Source organism: Mercurialis annua, linkage group LG3, assembly GCF_937616625.2.
Source record: "Mercurialis annua linkage group LG3, ddMerAnnu1.2, whole genome shotgun sequence".
In the NCBI taxonomy this organism is placed as follows: Eukaryota; Viridiplantae; Streptophyta; class Magnoliopsida; order Malpighiales; family Euphorbiaceae; genus Mercurialis; species Mercurialis annua.
Window position 1 is genome coordinate 8082733 of NC_065572.1, and position 13663 is coordinate 8096395.

A 13663-nucleotide genomic window follows, 5' to 3' on the forward strand; every position below is an offset into this window, starting at 1 on the left:
ATCTATGGAGTATTTGTGAAGTTATAAATTATTCGCTCACTTTTTTTAACCAAATGGAGAATGTTTGTTCTATTCACTATAGATTTCTTTTTTGTTTTTGTTTGAAAAAAGGAGGTAAGGTGAAGAAAAATACAGGACATTGCATGATTTGGATATTGAGTTCGAACAAATTTAATACTAATACTTTATTTCATAATTTGAATTTGTTTATAATTAATTAATTAAGAATTTAGTATAATATTAATTATCAAAAATATAAATTAATATATTAGAGCTAGCAAGAAAGACGACTTTGGTCCATTAGCTTTACTAATTAGGTTAAGTATACAAATCACCCAAATAGTCTATTAATCTTCATAAATACATATGCAAAAATCTTTCTATAAAAAAAATAAATTTTCATAAATACATCAAAATCAAAACACGGAGATTTATTATTAAAATATGATAACCATGCCCTTCCTTTCTAAATACCACTTTTCTCCTAACTCAAATAAAAGATAAAATGACCAGCTCCTTTCTTCTTCTTTTTTCGTTTTCTTCAAACCATCACTATCTTCTCTCAGCACTGTAATATTACCATTGTCGTTCCTCCGTTCATCCTTTCCACCATTTTATGTTCCGCCGTTACTCCGTTTCGCCGTTCCGTCATTCCGCCATTATTCGGTTTCATCTTCTGAGTTCTTCTATTAAAACCTAACAATTTTTAATTTTCTTAGTAGCTAGCAAGTAGTAGACGTTTTTCTTGAAATTGATTCTTATGACACTTTTTTAAAGCTTTTTTTTAAGCCTCATTTTCCATTTAACTCCATTTTTTTGTCCATTATTAATTTCTTTTTTAAAAGCTCCGATCTTGTTTCAAGTAAGTGATGGATAAAGATGAAAATGAATATTCTACAATATAATAATGTTGGAAAAGATTATGTGGTTGATAAAGAAATGGGTTTTCGAGACCAAATTAAGGAGTTTATGAAAAAAGCTGCTGAACTGAGACTCCAATTTGGTAAAAGGTGTAGGAATATTGTAGTGCAGAGTTTTATCTACTTATTGTAATTGTTTTTTATAGTTTTGTTCAGATTTTGTATATTCTAAAGAATATTTTGGTTCTATATTGCTTCCATTTCTAGCACGAGGCTGTAATCTAGGTTTGAACTGTTTCGAGTAAAAAAATGAAAAGTTAGCTGGTTGATATTTGGTTGACTTATGATTGATATTTGGTTGATTTTTGGTTGACATTTGGTTGATTTTTGGTTAATATTTGGTTGATTTTAGCTGATATTTTATTGAATTTTATTTGACATTTGGTTGATTTTAATTGATATTTTATTGATTTTTTACTTGACAATTGAGCGCTCTTTTAAATTTAGACAAATTATAGAAAAAAGGTTCAACATCTTAAAAAAATCAAAAAAAATTAAAATTATATAGTTTATTTTATGAATTCACTATAATTAGATCAAATACAAATTTTAGAAATTATAAAAATTCAAAATCTGTTTTTTTCTTCTTTGTAATCCCTAAATAGAGGGAATCCATTAAAATTGAAAAATTATAACAACCATTTTGCACTGAATTATAGAAGAAAAATGAAAATTTAATGGAATGATATTTGATCGATATTTAGTTAATATTTGGTTGGTTTTCGGTTGACATTTGGTTGCTTTTAGGTTGGTTTTTAATTGATCTTAAAATTATCAAATATGCACTATTAATTTCCTCTCAAAATATTAAAATTGCACAATTCAAATTGAAACTGAATCGTATCCTCACTTCTGTATAAGTGAAAAAAATTGACACTTGGTTGATTTTCAATTGATATTCAGTTGATATTAAGTTTACTTTCAGTTGACATTTGGTTGATATCCGGTTGATATTTAGTTGATATTTCTAATTTTGTCAAATTACAAAAGAAGAGTTTCATCATAACTCGTCAACAGTCCATAGAGAAAATGAAAAGCCAATTACTTAATATTTAGTTAATTTTTTGTTGACATTGGTTTTTGTTTTAAATCTAGTCAAATTACAGAAGAGAAACTTCAATTGATTAAAGATACCTCATAAAGAAAGTCGAAATTGACGTTTGTCGTTCTTATTTAATCCCTATAACTGAATCAAATACAAATTATAAAATTAAAATTTAAACATAAACATAAACTCATCAAACATTATCAATATATTACATAGTCCAAAAGAATAACTACTATTATTCATTGAGATTAGGTGAAAATTAATGGAGTTACCAATACATCATCATCGTCTCAAATCCATCTAACACTCCAACTTAGATGATTATTTTAGCAATTTTGAGAGAACCAAAACTAAAGGCACAAATCCATTAGCATGCATTCCATCAAAAATAAAGAGCATCATAAGATATCCAAATGAAATAAACCATTAAAGAGAGTATTAAAAGTAAAAAATTCTGGATTTGGACCAAATCTCTTCCTACTCAAATAAAACTCCAGCACTGCATTAACAGAAACATCATTGCTAGATTTCAAATAATGATAAAGTAAAAAATTACAATAAAAAATTTAAAATAAGAATTTACATATCTAATATCTCTGTCAAGCACAATCATCATTTCCGACCTCACAAACCTCCAATTTAGCAATAAGTCTTAAAATGATTAATCTTTTCAAATTTGATTTCAAATCATCTAGATCCGCACTAAACGATGGTCGTCGGAGCATGAATGACGATCGTCAAAGCGGAGGCCATGTGACCGTCGTTTTCTTCTTTCAATGACGGTGTCTTGTTTCTTCGGCTCCTTCAACGTTGTAGTATTATTCTCGTTGAATAAACACAGAGAATATTGTGTTTTATTTATTAGGCAAGGGTATAGTAGGAATAAAAAAGGAATGTGGTATAAATGAAAAGTCAAACATAAAAATGAGAGAATTCTGCATTTGTTAATATTGTGAGTCACGAATGTATACATTTAGAGAAACTAGGTTATAGAGTGTAATTTCCTCTTACTAATTGTCTGCTTTGATGAATGTGGGTTTCATTTGACAATTATGGACTTAAATGGCCTCTTAGGCCCAGATTTATATTCTAGAATGGCTTTGCATTTAGGCCCAAACTAACAAGCGTCGTCTTGAATCATGGTCTGATGGTAATAAGAGGCTCAACTTACTATAGTCTGAATATTGGCATTTGCATATGATTTGTTTAGGACCCACAGGAGAAATCATATGGGTCGGCCCAACATTTAAGGTTTGCTTAGTTGGAAATAAGTAGATTACGAATTTTAATTCTTTTTATTTGATTACCTTTTGGTCTCTTTTTGTTGTCAAGCAAATAATAATATTAATATAATAACGTCAAAGTACGTGGTAGTTCTATTGTTACAGAATATTAAAAACAAATATTAATTCCAATAATCGATCTAGTATAAAAAACGAAATAATGATATAAAATTTAAAGATGAAAATTTTAAAGGTAACAATAATTGAATAAATTCAAGTATTAAAAATTCTCAGGCACTAATTGCCTCTTTAAAACTTTCATTTCAGCTTGTTCTGTTGTAAATATATTCCAAACCAGATCAAAATTTTGAATCTTTAAAAAATTGAATTGAAATTTGAACAAACACTAAAAAGTTTTGAATAATCGAAAGATGTACATAAATAAAATTTAAAATCTAATAGAAAACACTCCAAAACACACAAAATTTCAAAAATATAGCAATATTACTCAAAAAAAAGTCGGAAATAAATATAAAGATCAATGAAGAAACTGTAAATTTTGGTTTAAAACTGAATATAAACCAAAAAAATTCAAAAGATGAAGAATTTTCGAGAGAGAATTTTTTTTTGAGAAAAGTTGGATAAACCCACAGCTTCGCTCTATTTTCCATGGAAGTTAGAATTGGTTTTGCAATTGAAAAACAAAAATATATTATTGATTACTCCCTCTGTTCCAATAGATTTATCCATTTTACTTTTATCATACAGTTTAAAAAAAATAATTATTATTTATGAGTTCTGTAAAGTTTACCTTACTTTTTTTGTCATACGCCTATTTAATATAGAATCAATTTGCAATTTATTTTCAATTTATTCATTGTAGATTTTAAATAAGAATAATATATAAAAATTAAGTGTAAAAATTAGTGATTTTTTAAAAGTGGACAAAATTTTTGGAATAAAGGGTCAACGCACCCCCTAAACTTGTGTCACGGGGTCATCTAACTCAATTTATACTTTTTTAAGTAACTAACCCCAAAACTCTTCATTTTCGGGTCAAGTAACCCATAATTGTATTTTTAAAACGCGTAAAATACAAATCAGAGGTGAGAGATGCAAAAAAGTAATTAAATACTTCCCTAATTGTTGTGATATAATTATCCAAAATCTGTTTTTTAAAATAAAAATAAAAATTATTGGGTTATTTGACCCAAAAATGAAGAGTTTTGGGGTTATTAGCTCAAAAAAGTATAAATTGGGCTAGATGACTCCGTGTTACAAGTTCAGGGGGTGCGTTGACCCTTTGTTCAAAAATTTTGGGACAAAATAATTTTTCAAAATATACAATTCTATTGGAACAGAGGGAGTAATAAGTAATAACTATAAAAGCAGTCTACTTTGTTTGCGTTTTATATGTATTTTTAAGGAAGATAAATTTGTGTATCTTACATTTAAAATTCTCTTTAATTAGAAAATAAATTATGTAGTAAAATCCACATTGTTTTAGTTATATTGAAAACCTTATTTTAAATCTAATTGCTTTAATTACTAAATAAAAATATGTTTGTTTGAAATATTTAATAAAATAAAATATAAATTTAACTTCCTTAAAAATATATATAAATGAATCAAATAAAGTGTAACTACTTTTAAAATAATTTTCTATGAATAATTAACCTCTTAACAAAAAAATACTCTTTTCGTCCTATAAACTTTCACTACTAAGACTAAGACCTTGCTTGGTTGAGGGTAAATAGACTAGGGAAGTTGTACTTTCCGAGAAGTAGCAAATTTGTTTTGTTTGCTTCAATTTTTACATTTTACTTCCCGGGAAGTTGGATGTTTAACTTCCCTTTGATTAGGAAAGTAACTTCCCTAACAAAACCCAAGGAAGTAGAACTTCCCTAGCACTTTTGTTGGTTTTTCCTAATTTAACCGTAATTCTTTTCTTTTTTTCTTTTAAAATTCATATTAAAATATTTTTATTTATTTCAAAAAATATACTTATATTATTTTATAATTGTATTTATAATAAGTAAATATTTTTATTAAATATTTTATATTATGTAAAATTCAAATAAAAAAATATAATTTTTAAAGTTTAATATTTAAAAACTCTCCTAAATAGTACTTGAATCGTAAAATAAGAGATAATAAGCAAAAATTAAATTATTTATTGCTCGATTTTTTAAATTAAAATTATTTGTTTAATAATATAAAAATTATCAAAGGACATTTATGTCTTTTAGTTAAAAATATAGTATATTAAAATTAATTTTGTACTTTCCGGGAAGTAAAAATTGAAACAAGTAACATTTATCAAACTTCCTGGGAAGTCAGGAACTACACTTCCCGGAAAGTTACTTCGCAGGAATTGCTATAAAACGAACCAAGCGAGGCCTAAGAATCTAGTTACTTATAATTATTTCATGATAAAAATTCCTAAATTATCTTTTGAAATTTTAGTTATTTAGAAAAATTAAGGTTATTATAGAAATACTACCTAATAGAATTTCATATGTATACATATCATACACTAAATTAAAATTTAATTAATTTATAATTAAAAAATTAAGATGTATATTTAAATGTTGATATAATAAAACTCTAAAATATTTTGATAATCTTTTATTTAATTGACATTATATTTTTATTTTTGTAGGATATATTCTTTTTATCTTAGTATGTATTTTTTTAAAAAAAAATCCAAGCACGTTCTTGTTAAAGTCATAAGATATAATTAAAATTGAATACTTTTATTATCATTAATACCAAAAAGAAAAAAAATAAATACTTCCTTCATCCTATTTTAAAAATCCCATTTGTTTTTACATACAGATTAAGAAAATATTTATTATTTTTGTTCTTTTATATCTTTTATATTTTTTCTTATTAATTATAGTGTGAGTTTTCATAAAATCCTTTTAAAATGACTAAATGAAGGGTAAAATAGGATATCCATTAAAAATATATTCTAAAAATGGAAATGAAATATTTTAAATGGAATATGAGACTTTTTAAATACGACGGAGAGAGCATAAAATTGAACAACGTATCTGTATCAAAAAGTGTAGGCATTAAATTGAAATAATAGGATAGTTATTGGTGGGGATCCCCTACAAATAGAGAGGAGAATCCCAAAAATATTTAAAGGTAAAATTAAATGTTTATGAACCATCTCTTCTGCGAAAACAATATAGCAATGGCATTTCTAGTTATCTGTGTGAACTTAACTGTGTGCTTTCTATGACTTTCACTAAGGTTGGGTAGGATGTACAGCTTTAAGACATTACTACAATTAATGGTTTTCTTACTAATTCTTGCTCCTGATTCTGACCATTTGCTGCTTTTTCCCTTCTACTTTTTATCTTTCTATTATTACCATTTACCTTATCATGAAAGGATCAATTAATTATGATGGTTTATCAGTGAAAACTTTTTAAATTTGAGTAAAAATGGGAATGTTTATAGAGTAATAGTATTACCAAAAATAGGAGGCCTAATTGATTCTAAATCTTAATGGATTGTTAATCTTGTTGACTATTGTCACTACAACAAAAATGATCTATTGTGACATTGAAAAAATGTCACTTAATGCTTAAAAAACGTCACTTAAAGTTTATACCAATATTTTTCACAAATGTCATTAAAGTGTTACATTAGTCGGTGTCGTTATGCGTTTAAGTGACATTTAAACTAAATGTTTGTAGCCATTTGTTGTAACATTTTTTTGTATTTATTGTGACATATATTAAACATTATTATATTATATAATATAATAACATTTATAAAGTGTTACAGTAATTATTTAATATTTTCCCAATAATTCGGCTGTGAGAAAATATTTTTCTATAATATTATGAATTACAATAATGTTTAATTCTTATTTTTTTCTTCATTCATTATAATATTTATTATGGCTAACACAAATCAATCATAAATATTAAAAAAAAATACATAAATTAGCAAGATAAATATATTTAAAAAAAACTAACATTTTTTATTCATTGATATTTTGATTCTTTACACAAACCAGTAAAAACAAAAAGAATAAAAGATTAAGTTCTATAACATCTGCTTTTTTTCCCTTTAATTTACATTGGACCCTTCTAGCTAGTTTATCAGAATGGTAAAATGATAGATATATCCTCTTTTTCAACGACAAGCTCCGGAGAGAACCAAATTCTGAAATTTGATTTATCCACTTTCTTGCTGTTAAGAGTGCTATGGGGTGTCAATTAAGGCTCACCAGTCACCACTAGTACAATGCTGCAAACAAATAAAATTTGAAGTAGAAAGATTATCATTTAACAAATATAAAATTAGGATATACAACAAACTAACCTACCTGAATTAGAAGATCGTCACAAGCATACCAATTCTTTTTAGTTGTAATTTTCAAAGGAGAGTTTGGATTTTCTATTCTCCTTGAATAGCATCTTCTCACCAAGGACTTAGAAGAGACTGTGTAATGTTCCTGCCATATAATTTTCACTGGAAAAAAGGAAGAGCAACAAATTTATTTTCCGAGAGAGATCTAGGAACCATTAATATAGAAATCAAACCACATCAAAATCTAAAGAATTTCAAAAAAACAAAAATGATAAAAAATGAAACTTGAAACTTGTCAGAAGAAGATCCGCCGGTGCATGCTCGATATGTTTAAAATAAAATAAAAAGTTATATATATAGAAACCTGATTTGAACTTTCGGAAGCCGGCGCGAATGAGTCGTTCGGAAGCATTCGAAAGGTAGCATGGCGGCGGCAACCGAGGAAGAAAGGGAGAGACTGTGGGAATGAGCAGCAGTTTCTGGATTAATTCAAGCACGATGTTACTCTAAGCACAATTTTAATCCAAGCACGATGTTAATTAAATAAACTAATTTTTCTATAAAGTAACTGTAGTTAAAATTGAAATGTAGTTAGCGATAAAAAGTGGTTAGATGAAAAATTGAATTTCAAATTAAAGTTGAAAAGTGATAATTATTTTACTTTAATAATTAAAATAAATACATATTTACAGTGTCATTTTTCAAATATCACTTTAACATTGATTTATTATCTTAAATGACGTTTGTTAAAAATGTTACTATAAATATGTCGCTAAAGGTTGTTTTTGTTGTAGTGTGTAAACCTAATTAGATATTTTAATTATGGGTGGGGATTTTTGCACTCTACCATTTATAACCCCACTCCAAAATTTATACAATTAGACTAATATAACTTTCACAATATTTAAAGAAATATAATTTTTACAAAGATTATTCTATTGTTAGTTTAATTGTGAAAATGTACCCTTAATTTTAATCTTTACTTCAACAAATATGATTTTTTTTACATATTATTAATTCTTTTAAATTGTTATTAGTTTTACCAGTAGACTTTTTGTAAGTTCTTCAAACTTTAATAAATCACTAATTAAGATTTAGTAGTTTACCGTTTTCAAATAAAAATCATAAAGAATAATATACTTAATATAATAATAATTTATAAAAAAATTGATACGATTAAGCTATATTCAAAATCTTAATAAATAGTAACAAAAATGACATTTTCTTATGATATTGTCTTATAATATTTTATTTAAATTAAGAATTAATATGAACAATTAGCATCATTATAATAAATTAAATACAAAGTTTGGTAACAAGAGTATTGTAAAGTGATTCTACTGTTAATTTAAATGAAATTAAAGTGGATTATAAATTCAATTTTAATTACAGGAATATATAGATGTAATATTATTTTTAAAAACAAAATTAATAAAATTATTTAGTTGAATTAAAATATTTATGTGCCATAGAAATTTAATGAATAATATCATAAAACATTACTTTAGAAGATTATTTCGAGTAACAATTAGATATTAATCAGTAATTTTCTATCTAAAGAAATTCTTGTTGGTGAATTAATTTTTTTTTTAAAAAAATAACAGAATCTAAGCTTACAAGTTTTATAAAGGGTAAATTAGACTAGTGATATAATTGTGGAGTGCGGTTATTAATAGTTGGAGTGGGAAAATCCCCACCCTTTAATTATTCATAATTTTTTTTTAAAAAAAATTGGCATTAATTCTACACTAATTTTAAGTATTATTCAGTTTGCATATGACGAGAAATTCTTAGGTAGACTGAGTCTATCACGTCATCCGTAGAATAAATCACTTATAATGCGACACTTCTTTAAAATGATGACAATATTGTAATATCACCATTAAAATTTGGATGCATTTATTGCATATTATTACAATATTGCCATCATTTTGATGAGGTGTTGTATTATGAATGATTTAGTTTACGGATGACGTGTTAGACCCGGTCTACCTAAGACCTTTTCTGCATATGACATGTTGTATTAAAATAATACTATGAAAATAATACATGTATAGCTATGAATCTAAAATAATATTTATAATTTGCCATTTTTACAATTAGATTAAAATTATAAAAATAATTTTTTTTGGCTTGATTTATACAAGAGGTTGAAAATGTTGAAATTCTTAAATCATTAAGGCCAAAATAGGAAATAATTAATTGTGATGATAGATTACTTAAAGTGACAACTAAATGGTTTATAGTTGGTGTCATGTAATTGTTGTCATTATCTCAAGAATTCCATTCTATACAAATTGGCATAGATACTCTAAAGTGGAAGATTAGATGACTGAAATAGAATAAATAACAATTGAAAATTGGGTAATTAAATATAGGGAGTGAAATAGACATTAGCAAGGAGGATGTTCAGCTATAATAGCCTATAAAAGCATATATATTTAGTATTGGCCAAATGTCAATTTTCACATTCTAAACTTCACTTCAAAATCAAACATTTAATTTGATAGTTGCTGCTCTAGCCGTGGAGCCTAAGATACGTAGTCAAATTACATAAATTACAACTTACCAGTTAGTTTGACATATTACCGGGCACTTGATTATATCCAAATTTTAATAAAAACATGGAAAACTTATAAATATAACGGTAGATATAATTTTATTAATGAAATATCAACTAATACTTTTACATTTTAGGTGGATTGGTTATAGAGGTGTAAACGAGTTGGACTACTCACGAGTTATATAAAACCGACTTGAGAAAAAAAATGAAATTAATCAAGTTGAAACTCGAATTACTCAAATTTATTCTCGAGCTCTAGCTCGAGCATCAATCATGTAAAGTATTTACCGAGATTTAGCAAACCATGCAAATCAAATTTCGGTAAACTTCTCTTATTACTCCAATTTCTATCCTTACTACTCCATTTAGTTGATTCAATATGATTTTCCTAATTCGCTATACCTTGGTTATTAAAATTATTCTCTTTTTTTATTTTTCTTTAATAAGCTCGTAAGTCTAAACAAACTTTTTACACATGTAAAATAATAAGTTATTTTTTTATTATATGACTTTTATAACTAAGTGTAGACCATCTTATTGATTGAATTTTATATTAAATATATATTATTCAAATAAGCTAATTTTTTCGACAATTATTTTTATAATTCACTGAACTCGAATTTGAATAGTTCGGATGTTGTTCGAGGCTTCGCGCTCTTACTTGGACTTAAAAAGTTTAGGTTCATTCATGCTTGAATTTATCATTACTCGAGGTCGGTTCGATTTATTTACACCCTTAATTAGTGTTAACATCTAGTTATATGACATTGATCATCAAGAAGTGCATAAATAAGAAACCAGCCGGATGCACCGCCATTCTTAATCACTATCAAAGTTTTTTAATATTTTTTTTTATAGTTTTATTTCATTATCTTTTTTAGTTATAGATGTTTTCTTTAATACTCATCTTCAATAAATTTTGATACTTTTTCTATCGAAATAAACAAATCAAGTTAAATTTAAAAGTCCAAATATGACCAACAAACTATAATTTAAATAATAAAACATTAAATAATAATCTGTCAAATCGTGAATTCAATTACTCTCGTAAGTGTTTTCCATCTTGGATTATAAAAAAGCCAAAATTATGGTATTATTTTGAGGGGTAGAAGGGATTACGTAGGGTAGTGGAGACACCATAACTTAGGGGTGGATATGTGGTCTCGACCAATAAAGAGCTTTGAGAAAACCAGCTGCCTAATGCATCCAAATGCATTACATTTCTGGTTTGTACAATCAAAGGCAACTACCTAATAAATCCCAACGTTTATCTTGGCTTCAAATATATATATCGGCTAAACATTTTTTTAACAAAATTATTTAAACATCATCAATCTGAGTAATACTTTAATCTTAACAGAAACGGCACTATTATATGTTATATCTAGATTACTAGGATGGTAAGACACTCTTTTAGTTTAATTGAGGTCGCGGGTTCTAACTGTATTTATGTATGCAACCGTTTAAAATTTGGAGTTAGAGTTTTACCTCCCTCAAGGGACCTACCCGGCTCGAGTGGGAATTAATCTGAATGTGGAAGACTTAAAGGTGCCGTCTCATAGTTAGGATCCGTTCAAGACACCTCATGTACCCTGTACCAAAAAAAGAAAGATACTCATAAAATAAATGTTATAATTATCTAACTAATGTCCTAATTATAACATAAAACATCATCTTTCTTCTTTTTTCTTATCAATTCCGGTTGTCGAGTTAAGAAAGATATACCAAATTTTTACATCGATGATAAAAAAATGAAAAGTAGTAAATTTATATGACACCTTCTAAAGAACGTGATTAAAATAAAAAATCGTAAAATTATGATGATTTTATATGAAATTAATCATTAACTTAATGCATCTTTTATACATCAAATTTGTCTAGATAAGAGTCTATCATTATAGTAATAAGATACCAATTAGCTATTGTATAACATTCTATTAAGACCGTAAAACTAGATTTTTCTGCAAGCGCCAAAAAATTCTACCATATGCAAATGAGAAAAAGGATGGGCTTAATGCGAGAAAAGGTAAACTTTACGATTTTTTAATTTTTATAATAATAGTAAAGTTGTATTTTTTTGCAATAGTAGCTAAATTTAGATTTTTTTTGTTGGAAGTTTGACCACCAATTTGACTATTATTTCAATAAAAAATGCAATTTAGCTATTATTAAAAAAAAAAAAAAAAAAAAAATTGTAACAAGTCGTAAATGTTTGATTCTTTTTACCATTAGAACAAAAAGATATAATCATAACATCTTTTCCTCTAATTGCATTTGGGGGTGTTTTGCGCCAACTATGGATTTAAACCATTTATCATTACAATAGGGTCCACATAAAGAATCTGTACCTCATCATTAATTTCATTTCAAATATAAAAAAACTAAATAATCTTTTTGAAATAAATCTTCTTTCATCAAAATGTCACCAACTCAAGATATGTTCATGTTTCTCACCAAAACTTTTAAAAGAATTAAACATATTTTAGGGTCAATAATAAGTAACATCTTAATAAATATAATTCTAGCCCATATATATGAGTGAATCATCTCTCTCTTTATGATTGCATACAGCCATACACGTCTTTATCACCTTCTAAAAATGTTGTCTCCTTCTCAATATCATCTTCATCACTCTCACCATTACCTAACATATTATCTTATTTCTCTTTCTTGAATTTCTATTTCTCATTTTTACTTCAATGTATTCCTCCGAAGCTTCATCGTCCTCGTCCTCATCCTCGTCTCCTCGTAAAATTCAACTCGTTTCTAAGTCAGTATCGGACCGACTCCTCAATAAATTCTTTGATGTTAGTGAGTTCGGTTTTGATTATGAACAAAGTGGATTATGGTCTCCTCCGGTTAAAAGAAGCGCGTTCTTGAGCTCGCCTGGTCGGATTTTCACCGAAGAAGAAATGCTTAAGAAACTTCGAAATATTTTCCAACAACAGCGCCGCGGTAGAATACATAAGGCTTTCTACAATGTATGGTACATATTTTCAATTCTTGATTTGGTTTTTACTGTTTCATTAATTTTCTTGGAGATAAGAATGAGAAATGTAAATTTTAAATTATTCTTATTTTTGTTTCTTGGTCTTGATTTTCAGGCAGTGTGTTGCTTTTGAAGTGAAATAGGAAATTGCTTGAATCTCCATCTATAACTTTCGAGTTCTGCTATATAAATACCAAGGAAGAAGAAGATGAAGAAGAACTTGTAATTTTTCATTTTCTCTTAATTTGCTAATTATTTAAAAGATGTAAATGTGTTGATTAATTTAAATATTAACATATATATAAAAAAAACATATATATAAACATTAATTATGATATTTGCATGTAAGTAGTTTTTAGTTTCCTTTTTTTATTTTATTAGTGTTTCTCAAAAATTCGTCACTTTAATGGACGATTGCAATGTTCAATGAAAGGGATACAAATTAATTCACATTCTAAGTGAGTGAGAGATTCTTAAGTAGACTCAATCTACCCCATCATCCGTGAACTAGCCTATCATATTATGGTACGTTATTGAAATAGTGACACTATCGTAATTTTGTTTATTATTTATTTACACTTTTAAATA

General features: G+C 26.6%; 1 protein-coding gene across 2 annotated transcripts; it reads left to right on the forward strand.

Annotated features, from left to right (window-relative positions):
- The first annotated feature begins 12595 nt into the window (after positions 1–12595).
- Positions 12596–13412, forward strand: LOC126674095 (uncharacterized). 2 transcript variants are annotated; one of them, XM_050368470.2, is made up of 2 exons: positions 12596–13072; positions 13191–13412. In XM_050368470.2, the coding sequence occupies exons 1-2, from the start codon at positions 12786–12788 to the stop codon at positions 13216–13218; spliced, it is 315 nt and encodes a 104-aa protein (XP_050224427.1). In that variant the 5' UTR covers positions 12596–12785; the 3' UTR covers positions 13219–13412. The 2 variants fall into 2 exon arrangements, with proteins under 2 accessions (XP_050224427.1, XP_050224428.1); XM_050368471.2 differs by having other exon boundaries at positions 12607–13067.
- Positions 13413–13663: the final 251 nt, after the last annotated feature.